The 14,287-nt window shown below is 40.0% G+C and overlaps 1 protein-coding gene across 1 annotated transcript in view; it reads right to left on the bottom strand.

Annotated features, from left to right (window-relative positions):
* Positions 1-14,287, bottom strand: part of LOC102806271 (uncharacterized) — a 30,274-nt gene that overhangs the window by 1,553 nt on the left and 14,434 nt on the right. Inside the window, 3 exon segments of the mRNA XM_085496201.1 lie at positions 468-632; positions 2,720-2,856; positions 4,648-6,553. Of these exon segments, the coding sequence (XP_085352327.1) occupies positions 468-632; positions 2,720-2,856; positions 4,648-6,553 (2,208 nt within the window).

Raw genomic sequence — 14,287 nt, 5'->3', positions numbered from 1 at the left:
TTCCCTGCATAATACTCACAACAAAGATGTAGCGATTAATTAACATAAATTATTTTCAAAAGTGAATGTCGCTGTACACAGATTGATACCTAGATAACAGATCATCTAAACATACTACCCAGTTATTTAACCTATAGCCTGCCAGCTCCATGTACATTGACTTGACTTGACTGAGTTAAATTGTTTCAATTCAACTGACTTGTACGGTTTACTGCAAAATTCTTCAATATTGTGATACAGTATTGTGATACAAATATTTTTAAGAGTTGAACATTTCACTTTAGATACTAAGACACAGTGACTGTCATGATATTTTCTTCTTGCAAATGTTTTCAATTTAAGTTGTATTGTCTGGAAAACTTGAGAGCCCTTTTAATTTTAATGAAAAAATAACATTTCCATGGCCCAAATTTGTTGAGGGTAATTAAACACTGATCACTATGTATAACTAGGATAGCTACACTTACTTTTGCTTTGTGTTGTTTTCGTTCTGATCCCAATGATTGTATGTTGCCGACATTTCGATCCGAAGAAGGTGTATCAATTAAAGCAATTTTCTTCTTTTTTCTCCTCGCTACAAACAGTGATGATGTGTCAAATTCATCTTCACTGTCAACATTTGCTATATGTACCTGATGTATGAAATCAAATTTAACATGAATTATATGTTGTGATCACAAAACAAATGAAGTTTGACATTTGAAGCATGAATAATACAGGTGGAGATATTCATCTGCACACACTTAGAGGTGACATTTTTTGTTCCTGTTTTTGAATTTTGTTTGAATGGGAACTAAAAAAACATCCTTATAATTTCACTAACTACTAAATATTGGATTAACTGCTGGACAATATAGCACTAGAAACAGTCAGGTTGGTGAAAATTTTGGATAATGTGGTTGTGTAGTCATAGATGTTCAATTTCAACATTACCGGTATTATACCGGTAATCAAATCTTACCAAATTTGTCAAAAAGTCTTATATATTTTTATTTACACATTTCAGAGTTTAAAAAGTTTCATGTGAGACCATCACACAAGAAACTCACACTCAGTGTGAGACCATCACACAAGAAACTCACACTCAGTGTGAGACCATCACACAAGGAACTCACACTCAGTGTGAGACCATCACACAAGGAATTCACACTCAGTGTGAGACCATCACACTGGGAACTCACACTCAGTGTGAGACCATCACACAAGGAACTCACACTCAGTGTGAGACCATCACACAAGGAATTCACACTCAGTGTGAGACCATCACACTGGGAACTCTCACTCAGTGTGAGACCATCACACTGGGAACTCACACTCAGTGTGAGACCATCACACAAGAAACTCACACTCAGTGTGAGACCATCACACAAGGAACTCACACTCAGTGTAAGACCATCACACAAGGAACTCTCACTCAGTGTGAGACCATCACACAAGGAATTCACACTCAGTGTGAGACCATCACACAAGAAACTCACACTCAGTGTGAGACCATCACACAAGGAAGTCACTCAGTGTGAGACCATCACACAAAGAACCCACACTCAGTGTGAGACCATCACACAAGGAACTCACACTCAGTGTGAGACCATCACACAAGGAACTCACACTTAGTGTGAGACCATCACACAAGAAACTCACACTCAGTGTGAGACCATCACACAAGGAACTCACACTCAGTGTGAGACCATCACACAAGAAACTCACACTCAGTGTGAGACCATCACACTCGGAACTCACACTCAGGGTGAGACCATCACACAAGGAATTCACACTCAGTGTGAGACCATCACACAAGGAACTCACACTCAGTGTGAGACCATCACACAAGGAACTCACTCAGCGTGAGACCATCACACAAGGAACTCACACTCAGTGTGAGACCATCACACAAGGAACTTACACTCAGTGTGAGACCATCACACAAGGAACTCACACTCAGTGTGAGACCATCACACAAGGAACTCACACGCAGTGTGAGACCATCACACAAGAAACTCACACTCAGTGTGAGACCATCACACAAAAAACTCACACTCAGTGTGAGACCATCACACAAAAAACTCACACTCAGTGTGAGACCATCACACAAGAAACTCACACTCAGTGTGAGACCATCACACAAAAAACTCACACTCAGTGTGAGACAATCACACAAGGAACTCACACTCAGTGTGAGACCATCACACAAGAAACTCACACTCAGTGTGAGACCATCACACAAGGAACTCACACTCAGTGTGAGACAATCACACAAGGAACTCACACTCAGTGTGAGACAATCACACTGGGAACTCACACTCAGTGTGAGACCATCACACTAGGAACTCTCACTCAGTGTGAGACCATCACACTCGGAACTCACACTCAGTGTGAGACCATCACACAAGAAACTCACACTCAGTGTGAGACCATCACACAAGGAACTCACACTCAGTGTGAGACCATCACACAAGGAACTCACATTCAGTGTGAGACCATCACACAAGAAACTCACACTCAGTGTGAGACCATCACACAAGAAACTCACACTCAGTGTGTGAGACCATCATACAAGAAACTCACACTCAGTGAGAGACCATCACACTGGGAACTCACACTCAGTGTGAGACCATCACACTAGGAACTCTCACTCAGTGTGAGACCATCACGCTAGGATCTCACACTCAGTGTGAAACATGATACAATATAATGAAAGTTAATATGAAATCAGACAAACCAAGGAACTCTGATTGTCAGTCATTTTGGGAGTTTCTGGAGACTTAAGCACATGAACTTTTTTTCTTCTCCTTCCGATAACATCTTCATCGTCATCATCATCATCATCATCATCAAAGTGATTCAAATGTGGTGAGTCTAAATAAATAATAATAAACTATTCTAAAACATGGGATCTTCAAATAATGTAAGTGTTATGTAGACAGGGTACACAAAAATGTATGTGAGGTTTGACATTTTCTGTTGGTGACAGGCAGTTGGTGTCAAAAACCAGAACCTAATCATTCCAGAAGATATGGTGCAGGTACAACTTTTCCCCCACTTCTATTCACCTGGTATTACACCATAATTTTGTTATAATTGACCACCTTTACAACGAATTTCTCGATATAATGCTTCATTATAGTAAACACTTCACAATAACAAGTTCAATGTATTATATGCTTCATTATAGTGAACACTTCACAATAACAAACCCAATGTATTATTTGCTTCATTATAGTGAACACTTCACAATAACAAATCCAATGTATTATTTGCTTCATGATAGTGAATACTTCACAATAACAAACCCAATGTATTATATGCTTCATTATAGTGAACACTTCACAATAACAAATCCAATGTATTATTTGCTTCATTATAGTGAACACTTCACTATAACAAACCCAATGTATTATTTGCTTCATTATAGTGAACACTTCACAATAACAAACCCAATGTATTATTTGCTTCATTATAGTGAACACTTCACAATAACAAACCCAATGTATTATTTGCTTCATTATAGTGAACACTTCACTATAACAAACCCAATGTATTATTTGCTTCATTATAGTGAACACTTCACAATAACAAACCCAATGTATTATTTGCTTCATTATAGTGAACACTTCACAATAACAAATCCAATGTATTATTTGCTTCATTATAGTGAACACTTCACTATAACAAACCCAATGTATTATTTGCTTCATGATAGTGAATACTTCACAATAACAAATCCAATGTATTATTTGCTTCATTATAGTGAACACTTCACAATAACAAATCCAATGTGTTATTTGCTTCATTATAGTGAACACTTCACAATAACAAACCCAGTGTATTATTTGCTTCATTATAGTGAATACTTCACAATAACAAATCCAATGTATTATTTGCTTCATTATAGTGAACACTTCACAATAACAAATCCAATGTATTATTTGCTTCATTATAGTGAACACTTCACAATAACAAATCCAATGTATTATTTGCTTCATTATAGTGAACACTTCACAATAACAAATCCAATGTATTATTTGCTTCATTATAGTGAACACTTCACAATAACAAATCCAATGAATTATTTGCTTCATTATAGTGAATACTTCACAATAACAAATCCAATGTATTATTTGCTTTATTATAGTGAACACTTCACAATAACAAATCCAATGTATTATTTGCTTCATTATAGTGAACACTTCACAATAACAAACCCAATTATTTGCTTCATTATAGTGAACACTTCACAATAACAAACCCAATGTATTATTTGCTTCATTATAGTGAACACTTCACTATAACAAACCAAGTGTATTATTTGCTTCATTATAGTGAACACTTCACAATAACAAATCCAATGTATTAAGTGCTTCATTATAGTGAACACTTCACAATAACAAACCCAGTGTATTATTTGCTTCATTATAGTGAACACTTCACAATAACAAATCCAATGTATTATTTGCTTCATTATAGTGAACACTTCACAATAACAAATCCAATGTATTATTTGCTTCATTATAGTGAACACTTCACAATAACAAATCCAATGTATTATTTGCTTTATTATAGTGTACACTTCACAATAACAAACTAATTGTATGTCAGAAATTCATCACAACGTTATTCAAAATAACTATCTAAACTAATAATACTTACGTGGCTTGCATATGGGACTGATTATGCTAGGAATGGCTGCCAAATGTTTATTTGATGGTTTCACCAAGACAACAGGTGTACTACATGAGGCAGAGACAACACTCGATGATTCATGGCAAAATCGTTTTAGTTTTGTGGCAGATCCTTCATTCACTAGACTTAATGGAGAATAACTTTTTCTTTTCACACTCTGCTTAGAAGTGAGTGTTACAGTTGGGTTTCCATAGGAAACATTTCTTGGGCTTGCTTTATCTTTTATTTGTGTGAATTTTTCATCCATTGTGGATGAAAGTTTGGGAGTATGTGCCAGCATCTGGACAGTGTTTTCTTCAGTGCTAGTATGTAGATGAGGTTGTTCTTGTTTACTACTACCAATATGCCTATTCTTTGAATTGTAGAATTCGTCTTGTTGTTGACGAACAGAGAACTGTAAAGCCCCATACTTTTTGACTGGTTTAAGTGGTGATGGCGGTATAACATCACTCTCATCAAGTTTATCTAAATTGAACATCAAATCAAAATTAGGTTCCGCAAAATCATCTTCATTGATTTCTGGTTCACATCCACCAACGCTACTTTCCAGGGAATGTTTTTTTATTGAGCCTTCTCCTTGTGTAATATCCTCCTTTACATGCTCTTCAATCAGCTCACTGTGAGTGTAGTTTGTCAAATCATCCATGAAATCTGGCGGCAAAATATCAAAGCAGAATGGATCGTCATCCAAATTCTCCTCCTCTTTATATATTGATGGTTTTATGCCACTGATATCGGCCACGTTTGTTTCTAAACAATCCTCTACTATATTTGAGTGTGATATCAATTTCGGGGAAGAACACAAATTTTCTGCTTCTGTTCCTATCTGTAACTCATTTAATGTTGAATCCACAAGATTCTGTTCCAAGTTTGTATCATCTAGTAGAGCCAGTGATTCCAATGAGGGAGGTGTAGCAACCATACAGTCATCTATGTCTATTTGCAGTGTGACATCCTGGGGTTTAGAGTGCGATCCAAGAGATGGGAACAACAATGACAGATTACCATCATCAGGTTTTCTGGGGCTGTTCTCACCATCTATCACCGACTTGCACATTTCTTTAAAAGGTGAAAGATCCCCAGTTTTGTCTTGAAGAGAAGAATTACTTTTTCTGTTACCTGACAAAAAAGATCCTTTCTCATCCTTCGGTGAGACACTTTTCTGTCTGATGGAATGAGACAGATTCCTATTTTCATTTCCAGCAAACACCTGTTTATTTCTTTCAAACTGGGGATTTTCTTTCCTCTCGTCCAATGAAAACAATTGTTTATTTTTGACCAAGTGTGGAGTTTCTTTCCTTTTATCCAGAGAAAACATCTCTTTATTACTGGTGATTGGAGAAACAACTTTTTTCTTGCTTTTTGGCGAGACCATTTGCTGAGCCTTAGGCATATTGCTTTTTCGACATGATGCAATTTTATCAAAGTCATCATCATTATCATTCTTTAGCACCAGTGTTATTACATTTTTCTTTGTATTTCCATGGCAATGATCCTCCCCTACCTCCTTGCTGTTTTTATCCTTAATGTTAGTTGAAATAAAATCTACTTCAGGAAGATCAATATCACTTTCGCTGTCATAACATGTCTCAGGTAATGTGATGATTTCTTTGTCATTTTTTTTTCCCTCTATCATCCACCTTTTTATCCCTTCTTTTTTATTGGTGTCCTTCTTGAGATGAACATCTTCTTTATTAAGGTATGACATCATTTCTATCCCATAATTGTCCTCATCTGTCATCTCATGCTGTACATCGATGAATTCCATCACTTCTACATAGTTTGTACACTGCTGAGAATGACTTACTAGTGGAGTGTTGGCTTGTTTGCTGGTTTGCCATGGCAACCATTCAGTTAAAGATAACTCAGTAACCTGAAATTTAAAATTTAAACTTGTTAATGATATCTTGAGGAGTTGGATAACCCAATGCCAGTAGACAAGTTATAAGTTACAGTGGTATGAGTTAGTTTACATGTGAGAGTGGGAGGTTGATTTGAGTTAGTTTACATGTGAGAGTGGGAGGTTGATTCCTAGTGGCATGAGTTAGTTTCCGTGAGAGAGTGGGAGGTTGATTTCTAGCGACATGAGTTAGTTTCCGTGTGAGAGTGGGAGGTTGATTTCTAGTGGCATGAGTTAGTTTCTGTGTGAGAGTGGGAGGTTGATTCCTAGTGGCATGAGTTAGTTTCCGTGAGAGAGTGGGAGGTTGATTTCTAGCGACATGAGTTAGTTTCCGTGTGAGAGTGGGATGTTGATTTCTAGTGGCATGAGTTAGTTTCTGTGTGAGAGTGGGAGGTTGATTTCTAGTGGCATGAGTTAGTTTCCGTGTGAGAGTGGGAGGTTGATTTCTAGTGGCATGATTTAGTTTCTGTGTGAGAGTGGGAGGTTGATTTGAGTTAGTTTCCGTGTGAGAGTGGGAGGTTGATTTGAGTTAGTTTCTGTGCGAGAGTGGGAGGTTGATTCCTAGCGGCATGAGTTAGTTTCCGTGAGAGAGTGGGAGGTTGATTTCTAGCGACATGAGTTAGTTTCCGTGTGAGAGTGGGATGTTGATTTCTAGTGGCATGAGTTAGTTTCTGTGTGAGAGTGGGAGGTTGATTTCTAGTGGCATGAGTTAGTTTCCGTGTGAGAGTGGGAGGTTGATTTCTAGTGGCATGATTTAGTTTCTGTGTGAGAGTGGGAGGTTGATTTGAGTTACATTTTTGTAGTTTCCGTGTGAGAGTGGGAGGTTGATTTGAGTTAGTTTCTGTGCGAGAGTGGGAGGTTGATTCCTAGCGGCATGAGTTAGTTTCCATGTGAGAGTGGGAGGTTGATTCCTAGCGACATGAGTTAGTTTCCATGTGAGAGTGGCAGGTTGATTTGAGTTAGTTTCCGTGTGAGAGTGGGAGGTTGATTCCTAGTGGCATGAGTTAGTTTCCATGTGAGAGTGGGAGGTTGATTCCTAGCGACATGAGTTAGTTTCCATGTGAGAGTGGCAGGTTGATTTGAGTTAGTTTACGTGTGAGAGTGGGAGGTTGATTTGAGTTAGTTTCCGTGTGAGAGTGGGAGGTTGATTTGAGTTAGTTTACGTGTGAGAGTGGGAGGTTGATTTGAGTTAGTTTACGTGTGAGAGTGGCAGGTTGATTTGAGTTAGTTTACGTGTGAGAGTGGGAGGTTGATTTGAGTTAGTTTACGTGTGAGAGTGGGAGGTTGATTTGAGTTAGTTTCCGTGTGAGAGTGGGAGGTTGATTCCTAGTGGCATGAGTTAGTTTACATGTGAGAGTGGCAGGTTGATTTGAGTTAGTTTCCGTGTGAGAGTGGGAGGTTGATTCCTAGTGGTATGAGTTAGTTTACATGTGAGAGTGGGAGGTTGATTTGAGTTCGTTTCCGTGTGAGAGTGGGAGGTTGATTCCTAGCGGTATGATTTAGTTTCCGTGTGAGAGTGGGAGGTTGATTCCTAGCGGCATGAGTTAGTTTCCGCGTGAGAGTGGGAGGTTGATTTCAGTTAGTTTCCGTGTGAGAGTGGGAGGTTGATTTCTAGCGACATGAGTTAGTTTCCGTGTGAGAGTTTGATTTCTAGTGGCATGATTTAGTTTCTGTGTAAGAGTGGGAGGTTGATTTCTAGTGGCATGAGTTAGTTTCCGTGTGAGAGTGGGAGGTTGATTCCTAGCGACATGAGTTAGTTTCCATGTGAGAGTGGCAGGTTGATTTGAGTTAGTTTCCGTGTGAGAGTGGGAGGTTGATTCCTAGTGGCATGAGTTAGTTTACATGTGAGAGTGGCAGGTTGATTTGAGTTAGTTTCTGTGTGAGAGTGGGAGGTTGATTTGAGTTAGTTTACGTGTGAGAGTGGGAGGTTGATTTGAGTTAGTTTACGTGTGAGAGTGGGAGGTTGATTTGAGTTAGTTTCCGTGTGAGAGTGGGAGGTTGATTTGAGTTAGTTTACGTGTGAGAGTGGGAGGTTGATTTGAGTTAGTTTACGTGTGAGAGTGGGAGGTTGATTTGAGTTAGTTTCCGTGTGAGAGTGGGAGGTTGATTTGAGTTAGTTTACGTGTGAGAGTGGGAGGTTGATTTGAGTTAGTTTACGTGTGAGAGTGGGAGGTGGTTTTAGTTAGTTTACGTGTGAGAGTGGGAGGTTGATTTGAGTTAGTTTACGTGTGAGAGTGGGAGGTTGATTCCTAGTGGCATGAGTTAGTTTACATGTGAGAGTGGCAGGTTGATTTGAGTTAGTTTCCGTGTGAGAGTGGGAGGTTGATTCCTAGTAGTATGAGTTAGTTTACATGTGAGAGTGGGAGGTTGATTTGAGTTAGTTTCCGTGTGAGAGTGGGAGGTTGATTCCTAGTGGTATGATTTAGTTTCCGTGTGAGAGTGGGAGGTTGATTCCTAGCGGCATGAGTTAGTTTCCGCGTGAGAGTGGGAGGTTGATTTCAGTTAGTTTCCGTGTGAGAGTGGGAGGTTGATTTGAGTTAGTTTCCGTGTGAGAGTGGGAGGTTGATTTCTAGCGACATGAGTTAGTTTCCGTGTGAGTTTGATTTCTAGTGGCATGATTTAGTTTCTGTGTAAGAGTGGGAGGTTGATTTCTAGTGGCATGAGTTAGTTTCCGTGTGAGAGTGGGAGGTTGATTTGAGTTAGTTTCCGTGCGAGAGTGGGAGGTTGATTTCTAACGGCATGAGTTTTTTTCCGTGTGAGAGTGGGAGGTTGATTTGAGTTAGTTTCCGTGCGAGAGTGGGAGGTTGATTTCTAACGGCATGAGTTTGTTTCCGTGTGAGAGTGGGAGGTTGATTTCTAGTAGCATGAGTTAGTTTCCGTGTGAGAGTGGGAGGTTGATTTCTAACGGCATGAGTTTGTTTCCGTGTGAGAGTGGGAGGTTGATTTCTAGTGGCATGAGTTAGTTTCCGTGAGAGAGTGGGAGGTTGATTTCTAGCGACATGAGTTAGTTTCCGTGAGAGAGTGGGAGGTTGATTTCTAGCGACATGAGTTAGTTTCCGTGAGAGAGTTTGATTTCTATTGGCATGATTTAGTTTCTGTGTGCGAGTGGCAGGTTGATTTTCCGTGTGAAAGTGGGAGGTTGATTTCTAGCGGCATGAGTTAGTTTCCGTGTGAGAGTGGGAGGTTGATTTTTAACGGCATGAGTTTGTTTCCGTGTGAGAGTGGGAGGTTGATTTGAGTTAGTTTCCGTGTGAGAGTGGGAGGTTGATTTGAGTTAGTTTCCGTGCGAGAGTGGGAGGTTGATTTCTAACGGCATGAGTTTGTTTCCGTGTGAGAGTGGGAGGTTGATTTTTAACGGCATGAGTTTGTTTCCGTGTGAGAGTGGGAGGTTGATTTCTAGTAGCATGAGTTAGTTTCCGTGTGAGAGTGGGAGGTTGATTTCTAACGGCATGAGTTTGTTTCCGTGTGAGAGTGGGAGGTTGATTTCTAGCGACATGAGTTAGTTTCTGTGTGAGAGTGGCAGGTTGATTTTCTGTGTGAAAGTGGGAGGTTGATTTCTAGCGACATGAGTTAGTTTCCGTGAGAGAGTGGGAGGTTGATTTCTAGCGACAATAGTTAGTTTCCGTGAGAGAGTGGGAGGTTGATTTCTAGTAGCATGAGTTAGTTTCCGTGTGAGAGTGGGAGGTTGATTTCTAACGGCATGAGTTTGTTTCCGTGTGAGAGTGGGAGGTTGATTTCTAGCGACATGAGTTAGTTTCTGTGTGAGAGTGGCAGGTTGATTTTCTGTGTGAAAGTGGGAGGTTGATTTCTAGCGACATGAGTTAGTTTCCGTGAGAGAGTGGGAGGTTGATTTCTAGCGACAATAGCTAGTTTCCGTGAGAGAGTGGGAGGTTGATTTCTAGTGGCATGAGTTAGTTTCCGTGAGAGAGTGGGAGGTTGATTTCTAGCAACATGAGTTAGTTTCCGTGTGAGAGTTTGATTTCTAGTGGCATGATTTAGTTTCTGTGTGAGAGTGGCAGGTTGATTTCTAGTGGCATGAGTTAGTTTCCGTGTGAGAGTGGGAGGTTGATTTGAGTTAGTTTCCGTGCGAGAGTGGGAGGTTGATTTCTAACGGCATGAGTTTTTTTCCGTGTGAGAGTGGGAGGTTGATTTGAGTTAGTTTCCGTGCGAGAGTGGGAGGTTGATTTCTAACGGCATGAGTTTGTTTCCGTGTGAGAGTGGGAGGTTGATTTCTAGTAGCATGAGTTAGTTTCCGTGTGAGAGTGGGAGGTTGATTTCTAACGGCATGAGTTTGTTTCCGTGTGAGAGTGGGAGGTTGATTTCTAGTGGCATGAGTTAGTTTCCGTGAGAGAGTGGGAGGTTGATTTCTAGCGACATGAGTTAGTTTCCGTGAGAGAGTGGGAGGTTGATTTCTAGCGACATGAGTTAGTTTCCGTGAGAGAGTTTGATTTCTATTGGCATGATTTAGTTTCTGTGTGCGAGTGGCAGGTTGATTTTCCGTGTGAAAGTGGGAGGTTGATTTCTAGCGGCATGAGTTAGTTTCCGTGTGAGAGTGGGAGGTTGATTTTTAACGGCATGAGTTTGTTTCCGTGTGAGAGTGGGAGGTTGATTTGAGTTAGTTTCCGTGTGAGAGTGGGAGGTTGATTTGAGTTAGTTTCCGTGCGAGAGTGGGAGGTTGATTTCTAACGGCATGAGTTTGTTTCCGTGTGAGAGTGGGAGGTTGATTTTTAACGGCATGAGTTTGTTTCCGTGTGAGAGTGGGAGGTTGATTTCTAGTAGCATGAGTTAGTTTCCGTGTGAGAGTGGGAGGTTGATTTCTAACGGCATGAGTTTGTTTCCGTGTGAGAGTGGGAGGTTGATTTCTAGCGACATGAGTTAGTTTCTGTGTGAGAGTGGCAGGTTGATTTTCTGTGTGAAAGTGGGAGGTTGATTTCTAGCGACATGAGTTAGTTTCCGTGAGAGAGTGGGAGGTTGATTTCTAGCGACAATAGTTAGTTTCCGTGAGAGAGTGGGAGGTTGATTTCTAGTAGCATGAGTTAGTTTCCGTGTGAGAGTGGGAGGTTGATTTCTAACGGCATGAGTTTGTTTCCGTGTGAGAGTGGGAGGTTGATTTCTAGCGACATGAGTTAGTTTCTGTGTGAGAGTGGCAGGTTGATTTTCTGTGTGAAAGTGGGAGGTTGATTTCTAGCGACATGAGTTAGTTTCCGTGAGAGAGTGGGAGGTTGATTTCTAGCGACAATAGCTAGTTTCCGTGAGAGAGTGGGAGGTTGATTTCTAGTGGCATGAGTTAGTTTCCGTGAGAGAGTGGGAGGTTGATTTCTAGCAACATGAGTTAGTTTCCGTGTGAGAGTTTGATTTCTAGTGGCATGATTTAGTTTCTGTGTGAGAGTGGCAGGTTGATTTCTAGTGGCATGATTTAGTTTCCGTGTGAGAGTGGGAGGTTGATTTCTAGCGACATGAGTTAGTTTCCGTGTGAGAGTTTGATTTCTAGTGGCATGATTTAGTTTCCGTGTGAGAGTGGGAGGTTGATTTATAGCGACATGAGTTAGTTTCCGTGTGAGAGTTTGATTTCTAGTGGCATGATTTAGTTTCCGTGTAAGAGTGGGACGTTAATTTCTAGTGGCATGAGTTAGTTTTCGTGCAAGAGTGGGAGATTGATTTTTAACGGCATGAGTTTGTTTCCGTGAGAGAGTGGGAGGTTGATTTCTAGTGACATGAGTTAGTTTTCGTGAGAGAGTGGGAGGTTGATTTCTAGCGACATGAGTTAGTTTTCGTGAGAGAGTGGGAGGTTGATTTCTAGCGACATGAGTTAGTTTACATGTGAGAGTGGGAGGTTGATTTGAGTTAGTTTCCGTGAAAGAGTGGGAGGTTGATTTCTAGCGACATGAGTTAGTTTCCGTGAGAGAGTGGGAGGTTGATTTCTAGCGACATGAGTTAGTTTCCGTGCGAGAGTGGGAGGTTGATTTGAGTTAGTTTACGTGTGAGAGTGGGAGGTTGATTTGAGTTAGTTTACGTGTGAGAGTGGGAGGTTGATTTGAGTTAGTTTACGTGTGAGAGTGGGAGGTTGATTTGAGTTAGTTTACGTGTGAGAGTGGGAGGTTGATTTGAGTTAGTTTACGTGTGAGAGTGGGAGGTTGATTTCTAGCAACATGAGTTAGTTTCCCTGCGAGAGTGGGAGGTTGATTTGAGTTAGTTTACGTGTGAGAGTGGGAGGTTGATTTGAGTTAGTTTACGTGTGAGAGTGGGAGGTTGATTTGAGTTAGTTTACGTGTGAGAGTGGAAGGTTGATTTGAGTTAGTTTACGTGTGAGAGTGGGAGGTTGATTTGAGTTAGTTTACGTGTGAGAGTGGGAGGTTGATTTGAGTTAGTTTACGTGTGAGAGTGGGAGGTTGATTTGAGTTAGTTTACATGTGAGAGTGGGAGGTTGATTTGAGTTAGTTTACGTGTGAGAGTGGGAGGTTGATTTGAGTTAGTTTACGTGTGAGAGTGGGAGGTTGATTTGAGTTAGTTTACGTGTGAGAGTGCAAGGTTGATTTGAGTTAGTTTACGTGTGAGAGTGGGAGGTTGATTTGAGTTAGTTTACATGTGAGAGTGTGAGGTTGATTTGAGTTAGTTTACGTGTGAGAGTGTGAGGTTGATTTGAGTTAGTTTACGTGTGAGAGTGGGAGGTTGATTTGAGTTAGTTTACGTGTGAGAGTGGGAGGTTGATTTGAGTTAGTTTACGTGTGAGAGTGGGAGGTTGATTTGAGTTAGTTTACGTGTGAGAGTGGGAGGTTGATTTGAGTTAGTTTACGTGTGAGAGTGGGAGGTTGACTTGAGTTAGTTTACGTGTGAGAGTGGGAGGTTGATTTAAGTTAGTTTACGTGTGAGAGTGGGAGGTTGATTTCTAGCTTGTAGAATGTATTCACTGGTCCCCGAAATTCTGATGATCTATGCAGCAAGTTTCTAAGGTAACGACAAATTACTTAATATGGCACAGTAATAATTACCACTTAAATAGCAACACCAGACCTCTAAGCTGATATGACACTATACATGTAAATACGTGTAAATCAGGAGCCACAACAATTTGGTTAGTACTTGCAGAAGCTTCCTACAGCTACATGTTGTATAATCTTGTCACAGCAGTAAAAAAGCTGACCTAACTTGAATTTGGGGATTTCATTTCACTCAAGATACATACAAAATTGATTACATTTTTAATTTGCTGAACAGTCTAATGCTATTTCATTTATGTTGAATGAATGAATGAATGAATGAATGAAGTTTATTTCACTATAAACATATATACATATAATAATATACAAATAAATGTGATATAAATAAGTCTATAATTTGAATTATAAATAAATATATATTTTTTTAGATATTTATACAAATTGTTTATAGTGAGGATCACGAAAATGGTTCCCTAGAACTAGTCTAGTTTGCTAAGGAATTTGGTAATTAGCAAAATAAAGCCACCATGACTAAAAACATATGAATATTAGCCACCATGGATAAAAATATTTAGTATTAGCCACCATATTAGCCAACATGACTAAAAACATTGAGTAATAGCCACCATATTAGCCACTATGACTAAACACATTGAGTAATAGCCACAATGGCTAAAAACATTGGGTATTAACCACCATATTAGCCACCACGACTAAAAATATTGATTATTAGCCACCATATTAGCCACCATGACTAAAAATATTGAGT

This window comes from Saccoglossus kowalevskii, chromosome 2 (assembly GCF_978046115.1).
Source record: "Saccoglossus kowalevskii chromosome 2, keSacKowa6.1, whole genome shotgun sequence".
NCBI lineage: Eukaryota > Metazoa > Hemichordata > Enteropneusta > Harrimaniidae > Saccoglossus > Saccoglossus kowalevskii.
This window is presented reverse-complemented; position numbering and strand designations above follow the sequence as displayed.